The 22,719-nt window shown below is 41.9% G+C and overlaps 1 protein-coding gene across 2 annotated transcripts in view; it reads right to left on the bottom strand.

The window, feature by feature from the left end:
* Positions 1-22,719, bottom strand: part of MAJIN (membrane anchored junction protein) — a 38,980-nt gene that overhangs the window by 11,749 nt on the left and 4,512 nt on the right. For both annotated transcript variants that reach the window (XM_075837159.1, XM_075837160.1), the window contains exons 2-6: positions 21,905-22,021; positions 13,137-13,182; positions 12,544-12,619; positions 12,228-12,341; positions 7,683-7,720 (exon numbers count right to left, since the gene is read on the bottom strand). In XM_075837159.1, coding sequence (XP_075693274.1) covers positions 7,683-7,720; positions 12,228-12,341; positions 12,544-12,619; positions 13,137-13,182; positions 21,905-22,005 — 375 coding nt within the window. In that variant the 5' untranslated portion in view covers positions 22,006-22,021. The remainder of the gene's footprint in view (positions 1-7,682; positions 7,721-12,227; positions 12,342-12,543; positions 12,620-13,136; positions 13,183-21,904; positions 22,022-22,719) is intronic.

The following is a 22,719-nucleotide window of genomic DNA, read 5'->3' as shown; positions in this document are numbered from 1 at the left end:
ATATGCAAAGTTACTGGCAGAGCGGTTACACTCAGTTCTTCCTTCTTTGATTTTCCCAGATCAGGTCTGTTTTGTGACCGGACGACAGGCTAAAGATGGCACTTAGCGGCTGATTGACCTTATTCGGGTGGCTGAACTCTCCAGGACTCCCAGTGTATTCCTTTCTCTTGACGCTGAGAAAGTGTTTGACAGGGTACACTGGGGATACCTGGAGGCGATGCTTGTTAAATTTGGCATTGAGGGCCCAATTGCTCAGTCTATAATGTCTCTCTACTCCTCTCCTAATGCCGGGGTTCTGGCCTGAGTTCTTTCAACTTTCTGATCTCAAATGACACTGCCAGGGTTGCCCACTTTCACCTATTATTTTTGCATTAGTCATGGACCCCCTGGTGGAGACCGTTCGTTGTTCACCTGATATACAGGGCATTACAGTGCGCTCACAATCTTATAGCGTTGGCTTATATGCCGATTATGTTATTATTATGTGTACAAAGCCTTTATACTCTTTACCCACAGTCATGTGTCTTCTCTCTCAAATTCCCAGAGTTTCTTATTATAAACTGAATTCTGCAAAATCAGTACTACTCTCAATTCATGTACCACCCCTACTGGAAAGTCGCATATGAGATATCTGTCTTTTTATATGGGCTAATTCTGGAGTTCATTATTTAGGTATTTCCCTTTCCACCCCTTCTTCCCTTATTCCTATAAAAAATCTCACGTCCCTCCTAATATCTCTTAAAGAGACTGTCACCAGTTTATAACTGCCCTATCTCCTATCTAATCTAATAGGCGCTTTAGTGTATATAACAACAGTTTTTTGTTTTTTTATTTTTGACCAAGTTATGATCATTTTTAGTTTTATGCTAATTAGTTCTAAATGCCCAACTGGGAGTTTTTTTACTTTTCACCAAGTGGGCGTTGTAAAGAAAAGTGTATGACGCTGACCAATCAGTGTCATACACTTCTCTTCATTCATGCTCAGCTTGTTTCACTGTACAGCGTGATCTCACAAGATCACACTGTGACGGGACTTCCTCCCACAGGTCCTTCACAGGAGCGATAGAAGACTGAACAGACATCGCCTCCAGCCGCTGCAGATTACGATAAACGTCCTGGCACGGCTGGAGGCGATGTCTGTTGACTCTTCTGTCGCTCCGGTGAATGACCTGTGGGAGGAAGTCCCGTCACAGCATGATCTTGCTGTGCTGTGAAACAAGCTGGGCATGAATGAAGAGAAGTGTATGACGCTGATTGGTCAGCATCATACAATTTTCTTTACAACGTCCACCTGGTGAAAAGTTAAAAAAAAACGCCGGCATTTAGAAGAAATTAGCATAAAACTAAAAATGATCATAACTTGGTCAAAAATAAAAGTTTAAAAAAAAACAACAAAAAAACTGTTATCTACATTAAAGCGCCTATTAGATTAGGTAGGAGATAAGGGCAGTTATAAACTGGTGACAGGGCCTCTTTAAGTCATATTTAAATAGAATTAATATGTTAGAACTATCTTGGATAGCTCGCATTCGCACATTCAAAATGATATTTCTACCAAAAATACTGTATCTATTTAAATGCATCCCAATTCCCAAGACTTTTGCTGCGGAAAGTACAGCTTATGATATCTGATTTTATTTGGGCCAGAAAGCGTCCGAGAGTAGCGCAGTCAACAAAGTTTTTGGCATCCTCGGAGGGAGGATTAGGAGTCCCTAACATTTCTCTATATCATAAAGCAGCAATTGCAGACTCTTTGAAGGACTGGTGGTCTTTGGACTCCATGCATAGATGGGTACAAATAGAAAAAACTTTTATTAAACAGAATTCCCTTAGAAGGCTTTTGGAATCTGAAAATATTATACTGATAAATAGTCGATTTCCCTTATCCTCCATGATAGTTAGCTTGTCAAACTGGGCCTTGTTTACTTCTAAAAAAAATAATATATAGATCTCACTCTTCACTATATCTCAGTGAGGTCACTGGAATACCATATTCCTAGATTAAACCTCAAACTATGGGAATCTGCTGGAATTGGACACTTGGGAGACATATAAAGATGGTATACTGCTCTCCTTTAATCACCTGTACCATGTCTTATGGCAGCTCACCCTTTTCTCAAATTCAGAACTTCATACTGCGTAAAAAGGGGTTTGAGAAAGGTATTGCAATAATATACAGACAACTCAACTCTGCTTCGTTACTTGACAAACTAGCTTATATGCATAGATCGGAATCTGACTAAAATAAGAAGTTTTCTGTTGACCAATGGCATGAGGCGTCGATATGGTCAAGTCGTACCTCCCGTTGCGTCAACCATTTAGAACAAATAAAAAAGATGCACATGAGATGGTACCTTACCCCAAACAGACTATCTCACATACATTCAGATTATTCCCCTATGTGCTGGAGGGGCTGTGGTAAAAGGGGTACACTATCACATGTGTGGGGGTTTTGCCTGCAAATCCAAGCCTGTTGGATTTTGGTTTTCCAGTTATTGTCAACTATTACCTCTGTTTTACTACCTACTTCTCCAGAATTAGCCTTACTACACATTGACCTTGTAAAGATTCCCCTATACTATAGATGGACAATATCTCATGTCCTTACGGCAACCAGACAACTCATAGCCCTGAACTGGAAATCTACACATATCCCTTCCATGACAGAAGTGTGTGCTAAAGTTGTTAATCATATGCAATGCAAATTACTTCTCTCTTCCAGCTACAAGCATAAATGTTCCCTTGAAAAATATTAGTCTTCTACCTCCTTAGCCAAAATAATGTGATCTATGTATATTTCTATATCTTTATGGTGTGTTGTGAAACATATTTAGGTAGATACGGTATGCCCCTCTTTTCCTTTTTATTTATTTATTTTTTGTTTGTCTACTGATATGTGTTTTGTGGATTTATGTGTACAACCACAACATTTTTGTACTGAATGTTTTATATATCACTAAGAAGTTAATGTTAAAAAAAACAAAAAAAAATGAGCCAAAAACAGCACCAAAACTGTGTGTGCGACAAAGGCGTACCAGCTATGGACAATGAAAATGGAAGACATTGAGATGTCACAACAGAGTCCCTAATAAGAATAAGTAATGTGATTTTTGAACATACAGCCAAAAGGTTTCTTACGGACCAATACCGGGCCGTGGATCATTTGCTATCGGGCCGCTGTATCCGCTCCGGTGGCCACAGGGAATTCCGGGCAAAAAACCGCACCAGACTGTGGTGCAGTTGTTCGCCCAGAATGTCCACTGCGGAAGGCTGCAGCATTTAGCCGGCCTCCTGGGATGATGTTTTATCCCATGTGACCACCACTACAGCCTGTGATTGGCTGCAGTGGTCACATGTGTTGAATCGTCATCTCAGTAGGGCTGGCCTTTAGGAATAAACACCGACTTCTGGGTAAGTATAAGATTTTATTTTTTTCTGAGTTGCGTTTTTTGTGGTTGAATCGCTGCGATTCCGCAGCAATAAACGCAAAATCTGCTATTTGTTGTGGGTTTTACCTTCCCATTGAATTCAATGGGGAAAACCCACAACAAGTAAGCAGCGTTTACGCATATACAAATTGACATACTGCGGAATAAAACTCTGCACCCCATGACAATTTCTGAGCATTTTTTTCTGCTCACTATTTATGCAGCGTGTGGATGAGATTTGTTCTATCTCATCCACTTTGCTGCTACTGTGTTATGCTGCGGACCCTAAAAACATTTTATTTCCAATTAATTGCAGCCTGCAGGGTGTTTTGTAATGAGGTCCTTTGTACAAAAAAGGTTGGGGACCGCTGCATTAGAACATAAGATGACTGAGAATTAAAGACTATTATGTTAATTGCTCAGGAGTTCAATTATATACAATAGACTGCGATATATGGTGGTCAATAACTTTTCCATGGGCTTTAGTTGATTAAAAAAATTGAGATAATTTGGGATATTTTACTTTGGACAATTTATTTTTGTTAGAAGCGTTCCCCAATTAAACGGATTCATGTGTGTCCTGTAACTTATAAGAGCACCTGGCAGCAAGTGTTCAATTAACCTGCAGCTCCACCACAGGGGAAATGAAGCATTACACATGGGTGAGCCCTCCAGAGAGAGAGAGACTTTTTGTGGTGGCTCTTCACCCCGACTAATGAGAGACTCCCTTCTATTAACTCAGAATGCCCTAAAAAATTGATTTTTCAAAATAAGACAACCCCTTTACATAGTTATGAAATTCCATTATTAGCATGCACATAGCCGAGCCTTGTGCATAAATGCTGTACAGCTCCCTAGTATGGAGTCGCAGGGCCTGCGGGAAAACACCTCCATACATAAGGCATCCGATGGAGCATGAGCATTTTTTTTTCTGGCGGATTCTGTAAAGACCTCGTGCACCTCTCTGCAAACCCTATTTCGGCCTAGTGCAAAACGGAGCCATAATACGGCATTGTGTATGCTAAAATTTCGTAACGGTTATAGCATGTTGCCTTTTTTTAAACGTGGCTTTCATTGCGTTTTTTTACCCATTGTGGGTACTAGACTGCATTACTAACCCCGGTGTGTGAACCCAGCCAAGCTATTTTATAGTACCTTGTCAAACAAACAATCACAAGAGGAAATCATGAGAACCAGTTTTTAGTTCTAACAAAATATACTATTTGTCTGTAAAGAAGATTCCACTTTAATAATGCACGGCACAATGGATCTACACAAAGTACACCGGTTGTGTCTTGTCTTTATAATGAATCAAATCAGTTTGTTCCTTTTTACATTGGGTACGTGCAGCAGGTAATGTATGTAACTCCTTGCATGAAGAACGTTAATTCTGTTATGTGATTAAGTGTAATCATCTAATTTGCTAATAAGTAAATGGGTCAGTGATTATTCTATAACCGGATCAGATTTATATAATAATTTATTTGTAAATAGCAAGAAAGAGGTTTCCACATAAATGATTTTTATGACAAGTCAATTATACCTGGTCCCAGCTGCCAAATCCTGAGAACAAGAGGATCAGTGTGCGGCTTGTATATATAGGTGCTGCACTGACTAGGGACCCAGTGGCTGGATCCTCACCAATGAGAATGTTATATTTCATGGAGAAACATCATAAAAACCATTTATGGGAAAACTGTTTAACCTACTAGTAACGTTTTCAAGTTTTAATGCTGAGTTGCTGTAGATATTTGCTGTAAATTAGTGACTGGATTAAACTGTATGGCTACAGCATGTCAGACAGGTTCAAAAACACAAATATTTTACCATTGAACATTCTCTACCTATACTTGCTTGTTGGACAAAACAAAAAAAGGTTCATGCTTCATCTTCTGATTATTAGATGATCTTTTTGTAGACCCATGTAAATCCTTGGGGAAGGTGACATATAATCCTAAAGGGAATTTATTAAGACTGGTGTTTGGTAAACCAGTCCTAATCTAAAGAACACTGGAGTAAAATGCTTCTTCTTTATTAAGTGGCGCATGATTCCTTATAAACTAGGCACATCTCTGTCCGTCAGTGCGCCAGAAAGGGAACTCTATGCCAGCTACGAACTGACGTCGATTTCTGCTATAATTTACTAATATAATTTACAATAATTTTCGTTTCTTGCGTAAATAATAGTGAATTTGTCAGGCTTCTGGCGGCCTTGCCCCATTACAGTAAGTCCCGTTCACTTTTTAAGCAACGGAGGCCAAGTAAAAGGGAAAAAAGTTGCAAATTATTGCGCAAATATGACGTGCCATAATTCATGCCTTTTTAATGCCATAATATTGCCATACAGCTTTGGATAAATTCCCCCCTATGAGTCCCCAAGCGTACAGTGAGATCCCATATGCCCCGTTCACATTGCAGAATTTTCACACTTATTCTGACGCGTTTTTGCATCAGAATCAGCATGAAAAATGCTTGTAAAAAGCCTCCCAATGTCTTCAATTGCAATCTGCCTTGAAAAAAATAAGCTACATGTAACTTGACGCAGTTTCCGCAGCGTGTCACACTGCAAATATAGCGTCAGGTAGCCACACGCAACTCATCAACATTAAATGGAATTAAGTGGAATTACTTTTGTATCTGTGCTGCATCCTAGAGTATTGTATATTACCCTACAGACAGTCCAGTCTTCCCATAATGATTTCGCATGAAGAAAGTCACATACCGTAAGTTCTCCTGTGACAACCACCCAAAATGGCACTGAAAAAAAGTTTTTAGGCCACGATCACACACACAGTTTTGATGCAGATTGTGGTGGAGTTTTTGGCTACGATTTTTGAGCCGAAGCGAAGGTGGATCCAAAAGGAAAGAAAGGTATAAAGAAAAGACTAATGCATCTCATTTCTCTTGTGTCTACTCCTGCACTAAAGACTACATCAAAACTGTGTGTCATCACGGCCTTTGTGAAGTGTTCTTATCAAAGAAGGGGGCCAATAAATATAGGAGTGAGGTTTTTGGAGATGTTTTTCTGTGTATATATATATATATACACAAAGAGAAGCAGATGTCTGGAGCAGCACTGTAGCCAAATAGCCTCTTAGTGGGTGCAGAGCTTCAAAGGTGTGACCGCCCCTTCGGATCGGCACAGAAAATAGGCAGGGAAGCAGCACTCCAAAAGTGTAAAAAGAGTTTATATATATATATATATATATATATATATATATATATATATATATATATATATATATATATATATATATATATATATACATATACATATATATATATGTATATATATATATATATATATATATATATATATAAAATGTTTACATGTATTTTATTTTTTTCCGCACTGGACGCTTATTTGGAGAAATAAAAAGTAGACTATAACATGTGTTGCATATTGCATCAAAAATGTCAGCACAGAGTATGTTTAGATATTACACAGTCGCATAAAGGTCATATATATGAAGCCTTCCTGCCAGTTTATCATACACTTACAACAATTTTGCTTGCACTGGAAAAAAGCAGTCATGGTGGACGGAGCATTTATACGTTTTCCACCACTATTAACAGTTCAGTAGCGTGCATTATTTTCCTCAACAGGTTTGCACCATTTTGGGGACTTGAGCTCACATTGCACTGTATACTACACTGGCGTACCTTGGAGTAGTAGGCCAATATTAGTAAATGTGCCCCAATGTCTTGATATAGTAATAAATGTATTCAGCTGAAACTTTCAAGTATTGCCTCCTGTACACCCCTGCTAGGACCCTTTTAAAAGACAAAATTTAAAACTCTCAGTCATTTGATGAAAATGGAAGAAATTATGTGAGGCACTTTTACTCCAACGTTACAGTGGGACACATGGAGGAAATTTTCTAAGCCAAAAAATGCCAAGAGTCTAAAGTAAATTGCACACCAAAAAATTGAGAAAATGCCATTATATAGATTTTATATGCTTACCTGGACAGTTTTGCAGGGTGTATAGAAAAAAGGGAATGGCTAAAAGAAGTTGTAAAATAAACCAAATGTATCAAAGATGTCCACCATTTCTTGGTGCAAATTACCGGCATATACATATGAAGGCCATAATGTGGCCTAAGAAAAAGTGCACCAAACATATTGTGCCAGTGTGGTATTTTAATAAATCGGGTACCATTTTTTCCAACTCGTAAATCCAGGCATTCAATAATGCTCCCCTATTGATACATCTGCCCCACTAGGCGGATAACAATTTAAATATGGAAATACCTGACTATTTTCTTCACCGTCAGATTCAACATGAGAGTCTGCAGACGTAAACATAGATATAAGAAATGATTACAAATCATTTTCCATGCATTATATTTTTTATTAAAAACAACTAGATGCCTATGTTTTGGACACCCACCATTCCTAAGCTATTTACCTACAACTGTGCTATTAATCGTACTTTAAAGTAAAAAAAAATAATTCTGGGGGCCCCAATGCAAAATGTGTACCAGGGCCACCTACCATGTGTCATTTATAATACTGGTATCTTCTGTGTTTGTATGTTCATTACTTCTCTCAAATGCAGTAATGAACCAATAAATAGGATTTTACATTGGTGCCACTAATGCATATCTACTATGGGGTTATAAAGCAGCAGTCACAAGAGAGCGTAGAGAAGGATGGGATGGGATAAGGAACAGATGCAGACATGATAAGCAGAGCTTTTTAAACTCATGGGCAGCCATATACCTTAGCAAAAAAGAAAGAGTCTTGAGAAAGGCTCAGAGGAGCTGAAATGTTGCGAGGGTGAATAAAGTTCCTACTTTTCTGATGTGCTGCCTGTATCTTCCTTTTGTGCCATTGTGTGGGATGGTTGGATCCAGTCCTGTTGGGCTTGCACTCCTGTTTTTTCTACTTATCCTGGTGCTGTAATCTCTTTGGTTGTATAGTCATATTGTAAAGGATCTGCCTGACACAGCTTCTGTGTCGACGCCCGTGGTTACTCACTCTGCACCTGCTCCTAAGTCTTGTCGAGTGACTCCTTCTTCCACCAATCAGCCTAGGAGGCTGAGGAGTGGGAGAGCCTATCACGGGCGTCGACACAGAAGCTGTGTCAGGCAGATCCTTTACACATATACCTTAAATGCTCGTTCGGCTGACACCTTTTTCTCCCGACCCTTTTCATACACCTGCACACTGAGCTCGGGCAAATGTGCCTGAGTACTCGATGGGGAGAGGGCAATTAGCCGCTGATAGAAAATTTTGGCAGCAGCTTATTCTTCGTGAGAACAAAGTATCGGCATGTTGAAATCCAACATGCCGAACCTTCTTTCCCTCGACATTTGCCGTCGAGGGAGAGTTGAGACACTCTTATACACATTAGATGGTCTGCAGGTCCCACTGAAATCGGCAGGTTCAGCTATTATTCATATGGGCAACTTAAAGGGTTATTCTCATCTTCATAAATGTAGCTATTAAAGAGGCTCTGTCACCAGTTTATAAGTGCCCTATATTCTACCTAATCTGACCAGTGCTGTAATGTAGTGGTTTTTATTTTGAAAAACGATAATTTTTTTAGCAAGTTTTGAGCAATTTTAGATTTATGTTAATTTGTTCTTATTGACCAACTGGGCGTTTTTTTAGTTTTTACCAAGTGGGCGTTGTAAAGAGAAGTGTATGACGCTCAGGGCCAGCCTTAGGGATGTGCGAGCGCACAGGGTGCTGCACCCTCCCAGCCTGTAGGGGGTGCCACTGGGCTCTGCCTCTACTCTGTGCTCTGCTCCTCATTACACACACGGAGTAAACAGGAGCGGATGAGCAATAGAAGAGGAGGAAGCTCCGCCCACAGCCCATACTGCACGAAGCCTGTGATCCTGTCAGCAAGGAGAGATGGTGAGTATCTGTGTGTGTATATGTATGTGTGTATACAGTATGTGCCTCTGTGTGTATACAGTATGTGTCTCTGTGTATACAGTATGTGTCTCTGTGTTTGTATGTGTATATGTTACAGTGTGTGAGTGTATATGTGTCTCTGCTTGTGTTTATGTCACCTCGTAAAAGTCTGTGTTCAATATTAAAGTAGAACAGATAAAATGAAGACATCTCTGCTGCCTCCTTTATACCCTGCTGCCCCCTATATACCTTTCTGCCCCTATATACCCTGCTGCCCCTATATATCCTGCTGCCCCTATATATCCTGCTGCCCCCTATATATCCTGCTGTCCCTTATATAACCTGCTGCCTCCTATATACCCTGCTGCCCGTTATATACCCTGCTGCCCCTTTTATACTCTGCTGCCCCTTATATATTCTGCTGCCCCTTATATACCCTGCTGCCCCTTATATACCCGCTGCCCTTTATATACTATGCTGCCCATTATACCATGCTGCCCCTTATATACTCTGCTGCCCCTTATATACTCTGTTGCCTTTATATATGTATGCCTGTGTGTGTGTGTGTGTGTGTGTGTGTGTGTGTGTGTGTGTGTGTGTGTGTGTGTGTGTGTGTGTGTGTGTGTGTGTGTGTGTGTTTATGTGTTTCTGTGGGTATAGTTATTATCTACGACATTATCTGTACTCAGACTTATCACTGTGTTATCACCGGTGTTACATAGGACTGCAGGTAACATCTACGACATTATCTGTACTCAGAGAATTATCATTGTGTTATCTGTGGTGTTACATAGGACTACAGGTAACATGTACTACATTATCTGTACTCAGAGAGTTATCACTGTGTTATCAGCGATGTTACATAGGACTGCAGGTAACACTACTACATTGTCTGTACTGAGTAAGTGTTATCTGTGGTGTTACATAGGACTGCAGGTAACATCTACTACATTATCTGTACTCAGTTATTACTGTGTGTTATCTGTGGTGTTACATAGGGCTGCACATGAAATCTACATTATCTGTACTGGGTATATATAGGTCTGTTTGTGAATGTGTCTTTGTGCTTGTATATATGTGTCTTTTATGTATTTGTATATGTTCCTGTCTGTGTATTTATCTGCCTGTGTGTGTATATATGTGTCTGTACATCTATATATTTAGCTATATGTATATATTCCAGAATGTTTTTATGTATATTTGCCTGTATGTCTAAATATCTGTCTTTATGTATGTACAGTATATATGTTCCAGTATGTGCGTGTTTATATATGTGGTTAATTTTTGGTTTGTGTAGGGGACGGCAATAGAGAGTCCTGCACAGGGTGCCATCCAGCCTAAGGCCGGCCCTGATGACGCTGACCAGTCAGCGTCATACACTTCTCTTCATTCAAGCCCAGCTTGTTTCACTGCACAGCGTGATCTCGCGAGATCACGCTGTGACTGAACTTCCTCCCACAGGTCCTTCACCGGAGCGATGGAAGAGTCAACAGACATCGCCTCCAGCCGTGCCGGGACGTTTATCCGGATCTGCAGCGGCTGGAGGCGATGTCTGTTCAGTCTTCCATGGCTCCGATGAAGGACCTGTGGGAGGAAGTTCCGTCACAGCGTGATCTCGCGAGATCACGCTCTGCAGTGAAACAAGCTGGGCATTAATGAAGAGAAGTGTATGATGCTGATTGGTCAGCACCATACACTTCTCTTTACAACGCCCACTTGGTAAAAAGTAAAAAAACGCCCACTTGGTCATTAAGAACTCATTAGAATAAATCTAAAATTCTTCATAACTTGCTCAAAAATGACCGTTTTATATACCACTTATAAACTGGTGACAGAGCCTCTTTAAACTCAACCTGTTAAAGTTATTAATTTTTGCAAATACTTTTCTTTATCCAAACTATGTCGTTTTCGTGCTATCCGTGCTCCAAGTCAGTCCCTCTTTGTTTATTGCTCGTTGTCTAGGGATCCAGCCACCGCTGTTTTCCGATAGCGGTGGTCGCGCATTCGCAATGATATGCTCTCTGTCATTAGGAGAGGAAGTCATTATAATCGTGAACGTGCATATCAGCGCATGCGCATTAGATGCTGGCCCAGCCACCGCTTGTGTGGATTTATCAGTGGTCGGCTCCAGGTATAGTATAAAACTATCTAGGGAATTGGGGGGGGGGGGGATTCGTCTCAACCCCACTTACCATGCCGGGTTGAGACGATCGTTCTCCCGGTGCTGCTAGAACTACATTATCTAGCAACGTCGAAAGCGCGCACAGTCCAGAGCAGCTTGATTGACATTGAGCCGCTCATGCCCCCTTCTATAGAAGAAAACCAGCACTAGCTGAGTTATCAAGATTGAAAAAAAGTTAGGGAAGGAATCTTTAAATTTTTTTAACAAGAATTGATTTATAATTCAGTTTAGGATTAGGATGCATTATAAAACATTACTCAACTTGGGAATAACCCTTTAAGCCATGGCAAGATATACAGGGCACCATAGGCTGCCAACGATTCGCTACACTGCCGTCAGGTGGATAACAGCTGAGGGATGTAAGTCGTAACTTAGGTTGACATGTGTGTGTTGCTGAAATATGCCAATAAAGTGAACTTTGATTCTGTTGCACCCATGGACATCATAGTAGTACAGTCAAAGTAGAGAGGCTAAACTTTGATGTACTATTACGTTAAGGTGATCATGTGGGTATTGCCAGTGTGCCCATGTAATCACCACCAGGAGAATGATTTTACACCTTATTGCAGCACTGATCAATGGGCAGCCTGGGAATTGACAAAGGCTCCCTGGGCTGTCTCTTGTAAATACCTGTTAGGGCATGTATTATAAATGTTCAGTTGTGTATACTGTATAATAGCTTTATATAATATGTATTGCACAACGCGCTACAGTGTATGTGCTACCAACAAGGTGCTAAGAACACTTACCATAAACTATAGTGTAAGGCTCCACATATATTGTGAAGACATATGGAAAAGGCTGGAGAAATTTGTGTCCATGTTTAAACCTTAGACGAGAAGCACTGTCCCATTTACTCTTATCTTGAAGATACCAGTCAAAGAAATATTTCCATCAATAAAAGAGTACATACCGGTACCCCCTTACCCACAATCCCGTAAACCAGTTTGCTTTTAAGATTCTCATGGCAGATCTTCAGCTGATCTACTGTATATACTGTATATAGGAACGTGACTACAATAACTATCCAATTACTTTACATTATTATTATTATTAAAAGGATACAGGGAAAGATTAGGAAATGCTTTGTAGAAAAAGGTTGTAAATGATCATGGTTGGCAAGTATGGCCCTAACAGACTCCTATGGAAGAAAAAAAAAGAAAGCAGGTCAATATAGAAACAACTTGATATAATTCCACTAATTCAACTATAGGTGTATGTTCAAAAACAGAAGATTTCTGCAACTATCCCATTCATATAAACGTTACTTACAGAAATCCTTGAATATGCTGCAAACACAACCCCATACAGATGTTTGAAATGGTTTCTTCAGTCCCAGAAATTTTTTCAACTAGTCTGAAGCATGTACACGAATCCTAAATGGCCGGAAGGGCAGACTATGAGGGGCTAGTTCACAAGGCTAATTTTGCGTGGTGGGTCCCGCCGCAAAATCCACCGCAGAACTATTCCTGCCGATGGCAGAGAGATTCCTCCAGCCCATTGAAATAATCAACTAGCGGCAAAAAGAAGTGTCCGACTCCTGTTGAAATGACTGGGAGGTGGAATTTTGCGGTGGAATCCACAGCATACCCTTAAATGGATAAGGATGAACAATTCGATTCAATAAATGTATTCATATTTTTTTTTTTTGCACTTACCAATAATTCACTTCTAACTTGCTTGTTGTTTTCTGTGTCTTCTGAGCTAATGAGGCAAAAGTAGTTATAAAAAGATTAACGCCCCCTAACATTGAAAAATCAAACATAGGGGCTGCTACAGCACATTTTCCACATTGCCATCTTTTACTGGACCCCAAAGCTCCTGACAGTAAGCCACAGATACCCCCTTAACAGTGTGCCAGCCATAAATCCCTCCCATAAGGATGTGGCTGCCACAGAAGCCCCCATAACTGCGTACCAAGGGGCTGCCAAGTATGAGAAAAAATTATCTGGCTTTTTTTTTTATAGATATAGCGCCTCGTCTGTCCATGAGCTGTGTCTTGTATTGCAGCTCATCCAGGGTCGGACTGGCCCATCGGAGGATCCTCCGGTGGGCCCGGGCTCTGACGAATTATATGGTCGCCCCCTGGTTGTAGTGGATGAAATGTCATCTGAGCAGCAGCGGGAGTCAGATGGGAGATGCTAGCATCTAGCATGAGTAGTGTTTCTGCTGCATGCCACTTCGTCCGGCTACAAAAACTGCTTTTAAGCACAGCATTGGTTGGCGCTGATGCTTGTTTTTGCTCCGCCCCCCCCCCCCGCCCCCCTCAACTCAACTGCTCAGTACTGTACAGTCTTGTGCCGCGTAGGAGTCAGGGAAGACTTTAAAAGGTGATTCATCATCTTTACTTTGCTACAGCATATTTTTCCAAAAAATTCCTGCACTGTGGTCTGCTCTGAAGGGGTTGGCCTCAAGCAGTGTATTGGCCCACCACAAACCCCCACCACAACCCCCCCCCCCTCCAGCATACCACAAACAACCCTCCCCCCCCACAAAAACACCTTCAAACACTGATTTTCTATAGGATATTATCTGAGGAACACCATATTATCATCCACAAACCAACTGAGGGCCCCCTCCATTAGCACCCATACACGACTTATTAAGTGAGCTCCCCATCACCCATAAGCTAATTGAGTGTCCCCTCCCCACCACTGGTAGGAAAGGGCCCCTCAGTCAGCAAATGGGTGATGGGGAGCTCACTTAGTCATGTATGGGTACTCATGGAGGGGGCCCTCAGTCAGTTTATGTATAATAAAATAGAACTCCCTTAGTAAGTGTATTGATGGTGATGGGGGGCCTCAGTAAGGCTCTGTTCACATAGCTCTTGTAAACTACATTCCACGCATGCACTGGGAAAGCGCCTGCTGCATACACTGAACGTATCTATAGTCCCCCTTTCACTTGGCATATGGCAAAGGTTGTACCTTTATTAGTCCATCCTTGAACTAAAAGGAAAAGCGGCGCTCCATCAATTGCAAAAAAAAATAATTAAAAATCAGGTGGAGGTCTGGTGGGGGGCGTATGTAGCGGGCTCGCCAGATGAGCCCACTCATGGAATGAGCGTGTTGGTTGTATCTTACAGCCGACACTTCAGTGCAACATCTTGGATGCCTCAGTCAAAAGCGACTGTGGCATCTAAGTGGTTAGAAACGGGGTGGCCCCCTCTTAGGCTGGGTTCACACGACCTATTTTCAGACGTAAACGAGGCATATTATGCCTCGTTTTACGTCTGAAAATAGGGCTACAATACGTCGGCAAACATCTGCCCATTCATTTTAATGGGTTTGCCGACGTACTGTGCAGACAACCTGTAATTTACGCGTCGTCGTTTGACAGCTGTCAAACGACGACGCGTAAATGGACTGCCTCGGCAAAGAAGTGCAGGGCACTTCTTTGCCACATAATTTGAGCTGTTCTTCATTGAACTCAATGAAGCACAGCTCAAGATTTACGAGCGTCTCAGACGCCTCGTAAATTACGAGGAGGAGCATTTACGTGTGAAACGAGGCAGCTGTAAACAGTCTGTCTTTTCACACGTAAATGCCTCTCATCGTGTGAACATACCCTTACATACCATCGGCCCCCTGAAGGCAGGTCTTAATAGGTGCCTGTCAGAAGCACACTAATGCATTGCAGTATAGTGTGTAAGTGATCCAACGGTCGCTGGCTCAATTCCCCTAGGGAAACTAGTTAAAAACAATCGAATGAAGATTAAAGAGGCTCTGTCACCAGATTTTGCAACCCCTATCTGCTATTGCAGCAGATAGGCGCTGCAATGTAGATTACAGTAACGTTTTTATTTTTTAAAAACGAGCATTTTTGGCCAAGTTATGACCATTTTCGTATTTATGCAAATGAGGCTTGCAAAAGTACAACTGGGCGTGTTGAAAAGTAAAAGTACAACTGGGCGTGTATTATGTGCGTACATCGGGGCGTGTTTACTACTTTTACTAGCTGGGCGTTGTGTATAGAAGTGTCATCCACTTGTCTTCACAACGCCCAGCTTCTGGCAGTGCAGCACTGTGACGTCACTCACAGGTCCTGCATCGTGTCGGCACCAGAGGCTACAGATGATTCTGCAGCAGCATCGGCGTTTGCAGGTAAGTCGATGTAGCTACTTACCTGCAAATGCTGATGCTGCTGCAGAATCAAGTGTAGCCTCTGGTGCCGACACGATGCAGGACCTGTGAGTGACGTCACAGTGCTGCACTGCCAGAAGCTGGGCGTTCTGAAGAGAAGTGGATGATACTTCTCATCAGAAAGCCCAGCTAGTAAAAGTAATAAACACGCCCCGATGTACGCACATAATACACGCCCAGTTGTACTTTTACTTTTCAACACGCCCAGTTGTACTTTTGCAAGCCTCATTTGCATAAATACGAAAATGGTCATAACTTGGCCAAAAATGCTCGTTTTTTAAAAATAAAAACGTTACTGTAATCTACATTGCAGCGCCGATCTACTGCAATAGCAGATAGGGGTTGCAAAATCTGGTGACAGAGCCTCTTTAATATTAATTAACATAACTCGTATCACCGTAAAGGTCTGAACTATTACAATATAACATTATTTAACCCGCACGGAGCACGCCGTAAACAAAAAAATTAAAATGCCAAAAGTCTCATGCACGTCAAAATGGTACTAATAAAAACTACAGCTCGACTCGTAACAAAATAAGCCCCCACACCGCTCAATAGACAGAAAAATAAAAGTTCTGGCTCTCGGAATTAGGCGACACAAAACAAATTTAATTTATTACAATCCGTTTTTCCTTGTAAAAGTAGTGAAACATAAAAAAAACTATATAAAAAAAACTATAAAATCGAAAAAAAAAAAAAAAATGGAGGAATCGTTTTTTTTTTATTCCACCCCTCAAATAGTTTTTTCCAGTTTAGTGGTACATTATGTGGTACAATAAATGGTGCCGTAAAAAACTATAACTCATCCTGCAAAAAAAAAGCCCTCAAATGGCTATATCGACGGAAAAATAAAAATGTTATGGCTTTTGGATGGAGAGAAAAAAACGAAAATGAACTCTTTTATCTCTTAATTTTCAAGTGAAGTGCTGCCTCTCCTTTCTATTTGTGTAAAATGAAAGGGACACCACCAGATGCCGCTCTCACAAATCTGATGTTTGAATTCATTTTGGGATCTGGTGTTTGATGTCATTCTAATTTCCTACATATGCAGCTGATATAAGGGTTGTCACGATACCAGAATTTGGATTTCGATACCGATACTTCGTGTAGTATTGCGATACTCGATACCAAAACGATACTTTGCCAACAATAATTTTAAAAAAAAGTTCTTCAATTTTCAGATGTGAGGCACGTGGCGTGATGAATGTTAATATTTTATGTATTGAAACTTATTTTGATGTTTATTGTAAAAAAAAAAAGCGTGTTTTTTAATTTAACATTACTTTAATGTACTGGTATATATCTATATACGGATAGTACAGAGGCAGTTGTTAGGACATACCTAAGTATGCCCTAACAGGAAATATGGTCAAACAGCCCTGGTGTCCTTCAATGGACCCTGGGCTGCCTGTCCATATATAGTATGTCCCTCGATCATGTCACAGGGATCCCCTCTTCGCATTTTCCCCTTGAATGCTGTGGTCAGCTTTGATCACATCATGCTGACCGGGCGCACACACTTCTTTGCTGTTCTCTTAGTGACACTGTGTCTATGGTTACTTTTGGCTGACAGTTCGTTCCATGTCATTTTTTGATAACTAATACTGTATACCCATACGTTAATTACGCTACTATAATGTCTGTACTATATATACACATATTGGTTTATGTGATTTTATCCCGGCATTTCTCCTTTTTTAACCATTTTCTTATCACTCATTCTAATAAGAGACTTAGTGTCTCCCTTATATCTGCGGACACAGACCGTGTTTCTCTGTGCCCTCAGTCTTAATCCAATTTTGTTTTTCTAACCACGACAAATGTTTAGGGTTTCCTATGCATAACCACATTTAAATGTTAGTGTCACTATTTTGAGCACTATACGTATTTTTCCAATTACTAACCACTTATTTTACTGTTTTCCGTATCACATCCTCATTACCTATCTTTATCTATTCATCGTTCCACTAAGATGGCTCCGATCTACACGTTTTATATATGTCACTTACTTTCTCTGGCAGTACATTGTTTCTTTTCTCTCCTATCCACCTTCCAATGAGGTGCGCGCATCTCCTGTACGACTCCGCTGTGTGGCTTTGCCTCGCTCCCGCCCCCCTTGGCGCACTGCGCATGCTCGGAACCCCTGTACGCGTCGGGGATTCCGGACGTGTGCTACGGCGCCGGGGGCTGGAAGTGGGGCATGCCTCACTTCCGGTTTTCAGCAGGGAATGCGCGCCGTTGTTCATTGGAAGGTGGTAATTGAACCGGTGAAGCACACCTGTCGCCCACCATATATAATGCTGTCTCATTTTCTGATACATCACACCCCTTGAGGAAGCAGACCGCGAAACGCGCGTTGGGGTTCAACAGCACACTTGATAGACTCTCCCGGTCCATTTACTATGGGTAAGACGACTTTTTGAATAGAGGAGTGGTGGCTGACTTTTCAGTCTGTGGACCTGTTTTTTCAGGTGACTTATCTCCACTCTTTACCCTGTCCTTTGTATGTGAAGGTTGCACTTGTATTAGGATATAATTATTTATCCGTATCATTAGACACTGTGCCCTTGTCTCATACCTTGTACTCAGATTGTTTGTTTACCTTGCCCTGGATTACTTCTGGGAGTCTCCCCTGTTGTGCTGTTTTGTAACTACAGAGTCCTTTTGTCCTTTTGTAATTTTTTAACATTTTATGTGTATTTATGTGTTAATAAAGATAATTAATTTTATTATAATTGGCTATCCAGCTCCTTTATCTCCTTTTGTTTATATATGCACACACTTGAATGTTGTCAGAGAGGGACTATTGCTGTGTGACACAGCCATTGTCCCACCCCTGAGTCCTGACATGTGTTACTATACTAAGCTGTGCGGCCGCACAGCTTAGTATCGAAATACATGAATTAACAGTATTGAACCATTTGAGGGTGCGCGGTATCGAAACAGTATCAAAGTTTCGATGCATCGTGCAACCCTGTGTGGTACCATTGATTGTGTTTTATCCAACCCCTTAGATTTTATTCAGTAAGTTAAATTGGTTAAGTGATTAATTAACATCATGCTTTCTCTTATATTGCGCAACAATATAAGCATCTTTTACTGCACAATTAAGAGTGGTCTTGTTTATTTCTATATAGCTTATGGGTGGGCCCCAAGAATGATTTCCTCTGGTGGGCCCAAGGTGCTCCAGTCCGACACTGAGCTCATCCCTATTCAAGTGAATCTGTTATAGCTTTATCCCTAATAGCCTGCCAAAGATACACACATAAGATACACACATAAGTGCCTTCCAGTGATGTCAAATTAGTGCCTCCCACCGATGCCCTTTTAATGACCTACACAGATTTTTGCTTAAAGAGGACCTGTCACTAGGTCATATAAGTTGAACTGGTTGACCTGAATAGCGCTGTCTCCCTGATTCCAGCACTGTTTCCCGTTGCAGAGATATGGACCACTGTTGTGTTGGCTCCCTATATGCTAATTTGCAGTAGTTAGAGAACGGGGTGGAGCTATCTTCCCTGCCTCTGATGCTGACCGATCAGCTGCTTGAGGGTAGTTTAAGCCCTGTTGGCTGACTACAGCAAACTAGTATAGAGGGAGCCAACACAACAGTGGGCCATATCTCTATGGGATGGTCCAGGAAAAGAAGAAAAACAGCGCTGGAATTAGGGAGATAGTGCTATTCAGGTCAGTTATCCAGTGGACGCTGCCGTCATCACATCATCACTGTCCATATATGGACAGTGATGTCAGGAGGAGAGAAAGAGCCCCGGAGCAGAGCCGCTAGCGGCTCTGCTCCAGGACTCCGTCTCTGGGGAAGCCCCTGACATCACCGTCCATATATGGACAGTGATGTCAGGAGGTGAGAAGGAGTACCAGGCAGAGCGCTAGAAGCGGCTCTGCTCGGCGACTCCTTCTCTGGGGAAGCCCCTGACATCACTGGCCATATATGCAGGGGCGTAACTAGGAAAGACTGGGCCCCATAGCAAACTTTTGACTGGGGCCCCCGCTGGGTATCACACAACCCCCCCTTGTAGATAGTGTCTCCCTATAGATTCCACCACACAGCGCCCCCCTATAGATAGCACCATACACAGCCTCCTGTAGATAGCGCAATACACAGCCCCCTGTAGATAGCGCAATACCCGATAGCGCCATACACAGCCCCCTGTAGATAACGCCTTACAGGCCCCCTGTAGATAACGTCTTACAGCCCCAAATCCTCCCTGTAGATAACGCCATATAGCCCCCCTGTAGATAGCATCATACAGCCCCCCTGTAGATAACGCCATACAGCCCCCGTGTAGATAACCTTTTACAGCCCAAAATCCCCCTGTAGATAACGCCATACAGACCCCCCCTGTAGATAACACCATACAGACCCCCCCTGTAGATAATGCCATACAGACCCCCCTGTAGATAACACCATACAGAACCCCCCCTGTAGATAACACCATACATAACCCCCCCTGTAGATAATGCCATACAGACCCCCCCTGTAGATAACACCATACAGACCCCCCACTGTAGATAACCCCATACAGAACCCCCCCTGTAGATAGCGCCATACAGCCCCCCTGTAGATAATGCCATACAACCCCGCCCTGTAGATAACGCCATACAGCCCCCTGTAGATTACATCTTACAGCCCCAAATCCCCCCTGTAGATAACACCATACAGAACCCCCCTGTAGATAACACCATACAGAACCTCCCCTGTAGATAACGCCATACAGACCCCCCCTGTAGATAACGCCATACAGACCCCCCTGTAGATAACACCATACAGAACCCCCCCCCCCCTGTAGATAACTCCATACAGACCCCCCGTAGATAACGCTATATAGCCCCCCCCCAAAAAAAAGGCCTATAGTTTGTCCTACAAAAGACATGCATCCCCTATCCACAGGATAGGGGATACATGTGTGATCGCTGGCAGCGATAAGGAGAATGGGGGACCAAAAATCCCCCGAAGTTCTCCATGACAAAGCACGGACTTCCGGGATCTGCACAGTTCAATAAAAATGAAAGGTGCGCTGGTCACGCATGCGGAGCCTCCGGCCATGGGAGGGGGGGCCGTGCCGGCAGGTGGCACGGACCCCCTCATGCTGCGGGCCCTGTAGCAGCCGCTACGGCTGCTATAGCGGTAGTTGCGCCACTGCATATATGGACAGTGTTGTCAGGAGCAGAACTGTGGCACTATCTACAGAGGGCACTAAATTTATGGGGGTACAAAACTGGGGCCTAACTTCTATATGGGGACATAAACAGGGCCTAACATCTATATGGGGGCACAAAGTAAAGTTTTCTGCCATTTTACTGCCGCCGTGAGTTCCCCCGCAAATTGGCCTACTAAGTCTGTGTCGCCCAAGTGCCCACATAAACCTAGAGCCGGCCCAGACCTTACCAACAACATTGGTAAGTCTGTACATATTATTAATCATACCTCCAGTCAAAAATTAAGAATGTGCTCCTAAATCTTATTGTATAGTTATTGTGGGAAGTCTTTCCCCTGTAAGTTTAGCTGGTGGTGCCCAAGACTTCTCTTACCTTCAATTTCTGAAGAAGATACTTCCTGTCAGTCATATTCTTTCTAATGGGGCTAACATCTCTGTATCCAAGAAAATAATCTGTGTGTGTATGTAAGGCATCATCTTTCACCTCCACGTTGCCGGCCATCTGTGAGGTTCCATAAACTGGGAAGAACATTGATTTCCTGAAAGAATAGGCTACCTTCTCTGAACTTAAGATGCCCCTGTTCATTCTGGAAATCAGTTGGTGGCCCAGCTCACAGATTCACTCCTAAGGCTCCATGCACACTATGCGTATTTTGTGCGGTTTTTCCGCGCAAATTTGCGTGCGCCAATTCTGCAGCGTAATACAGTACAAGCAAAGTAAATTAGATTTCAGGAAATCTCATTTACAAGCTGCGTTTTTTTTCGGCCCATAAATTGACCTGCGGTGCGTATTTTAAAATCAGCAGCATGTCCGCTTGCGAATTGTATCTGCCTAGTTCTAAGGAAAAAAACAAACAACATACGCAGCTTGAAAAAGCACCGATTTACGCATCAAAACTTAAAAAAAATGTACCGACAAACATATTGAAAAACGCGTGATTAAGTTTGTTTTTACCTGCGGTTTTGAAGCGCATTTTCAACGCAACGTGTGCATGTAGCCTTAGTGCTTTCATCTCAATAACATGTCGGATAGATGGTTACAACCAGAGCTTCACTTACAAATTAACTGTTTATAGGAAATAAAATATTCTTTGTATTTTATCTTACCTAAAATGAACACCATATCGAATTTTGAACTTGTACACATATTTTGTAGTATGGAAAAATCGTGTTTCTGGGAGAGGAAAGGAGAATGGCTTTATGGGCATTTTGGCAGATATGATCCTGTACATAAAAAAAAAATGTTACTGTATTTTCTTGTTTAAAAAAAATGCAAGAACTACTTGTATTAGTATATAATGAACAATTATACAATTTTCCAATATACTTTTTGTATCAATTCCTCATCATTTTCAAAATTTCTGCTAGCAGTCCTTCAATGCGAACACTCATTGTTTACTTCCAGTGGATAAAATCAGTCCCGGCTGTGATGGTCACACAGGTGCTTTGTCTGTAAGGGTATGTTCACACGGGTTATTTTCAGCTGTTTTTCGGGCCGTAAACGTCCCGAAAAACGGCTGAAAAATCAGAAGCAGATCGCCTACAGAACATCTGCCCATTGATTTCAATGGGAAAACTGGCGTTCTGTACCGACGGGGAGCGTTTTTTTACGCCTCATTTTCAAATAACGGCGTGTAAAAAGACGCCCCGTAAAAAGAAGTGCATGTTGACGTTCATTGACTTAATAGAAAAACAGCTCCAAAAACGGCCGTAAAAAACGCAGCGAAAAACGTTAGTTTGATTAAAAAACGGCTTAAAATCAGGAGCTGTTTTCCCTTGAAAAAAGCTCCGTATTTTCAGCCGTATTTTGTTAACCCTGTGAACATACCCCAAGGGTATGTTCACACACTGTGTTTCAAGGTGTATTTCGGGGCGTCAATGCTAAAAGCAACCCACTTTTTTGCCACTTTTGAAAAATGACA

The sequence above is a fragment of the Rhinoderma darwinii genome, chromosome 9, assembly GCF_050947455.1.
Source record: "Rhinoderma darwinii isolate aRhiDar2 chromosome 9, aRhiDar2.hap1, whole genome shotgun sequence".
Taxonomy (NCBI): Eukaryota; Metazoa; Chordata; class Amphibia; order Anura; family Rhinodermatidae; genus Rhinoderma; species Rhinoderma darwinii.
This window is presented reverse-complemented; position numbering and strand designations above follow the sequence as displayed.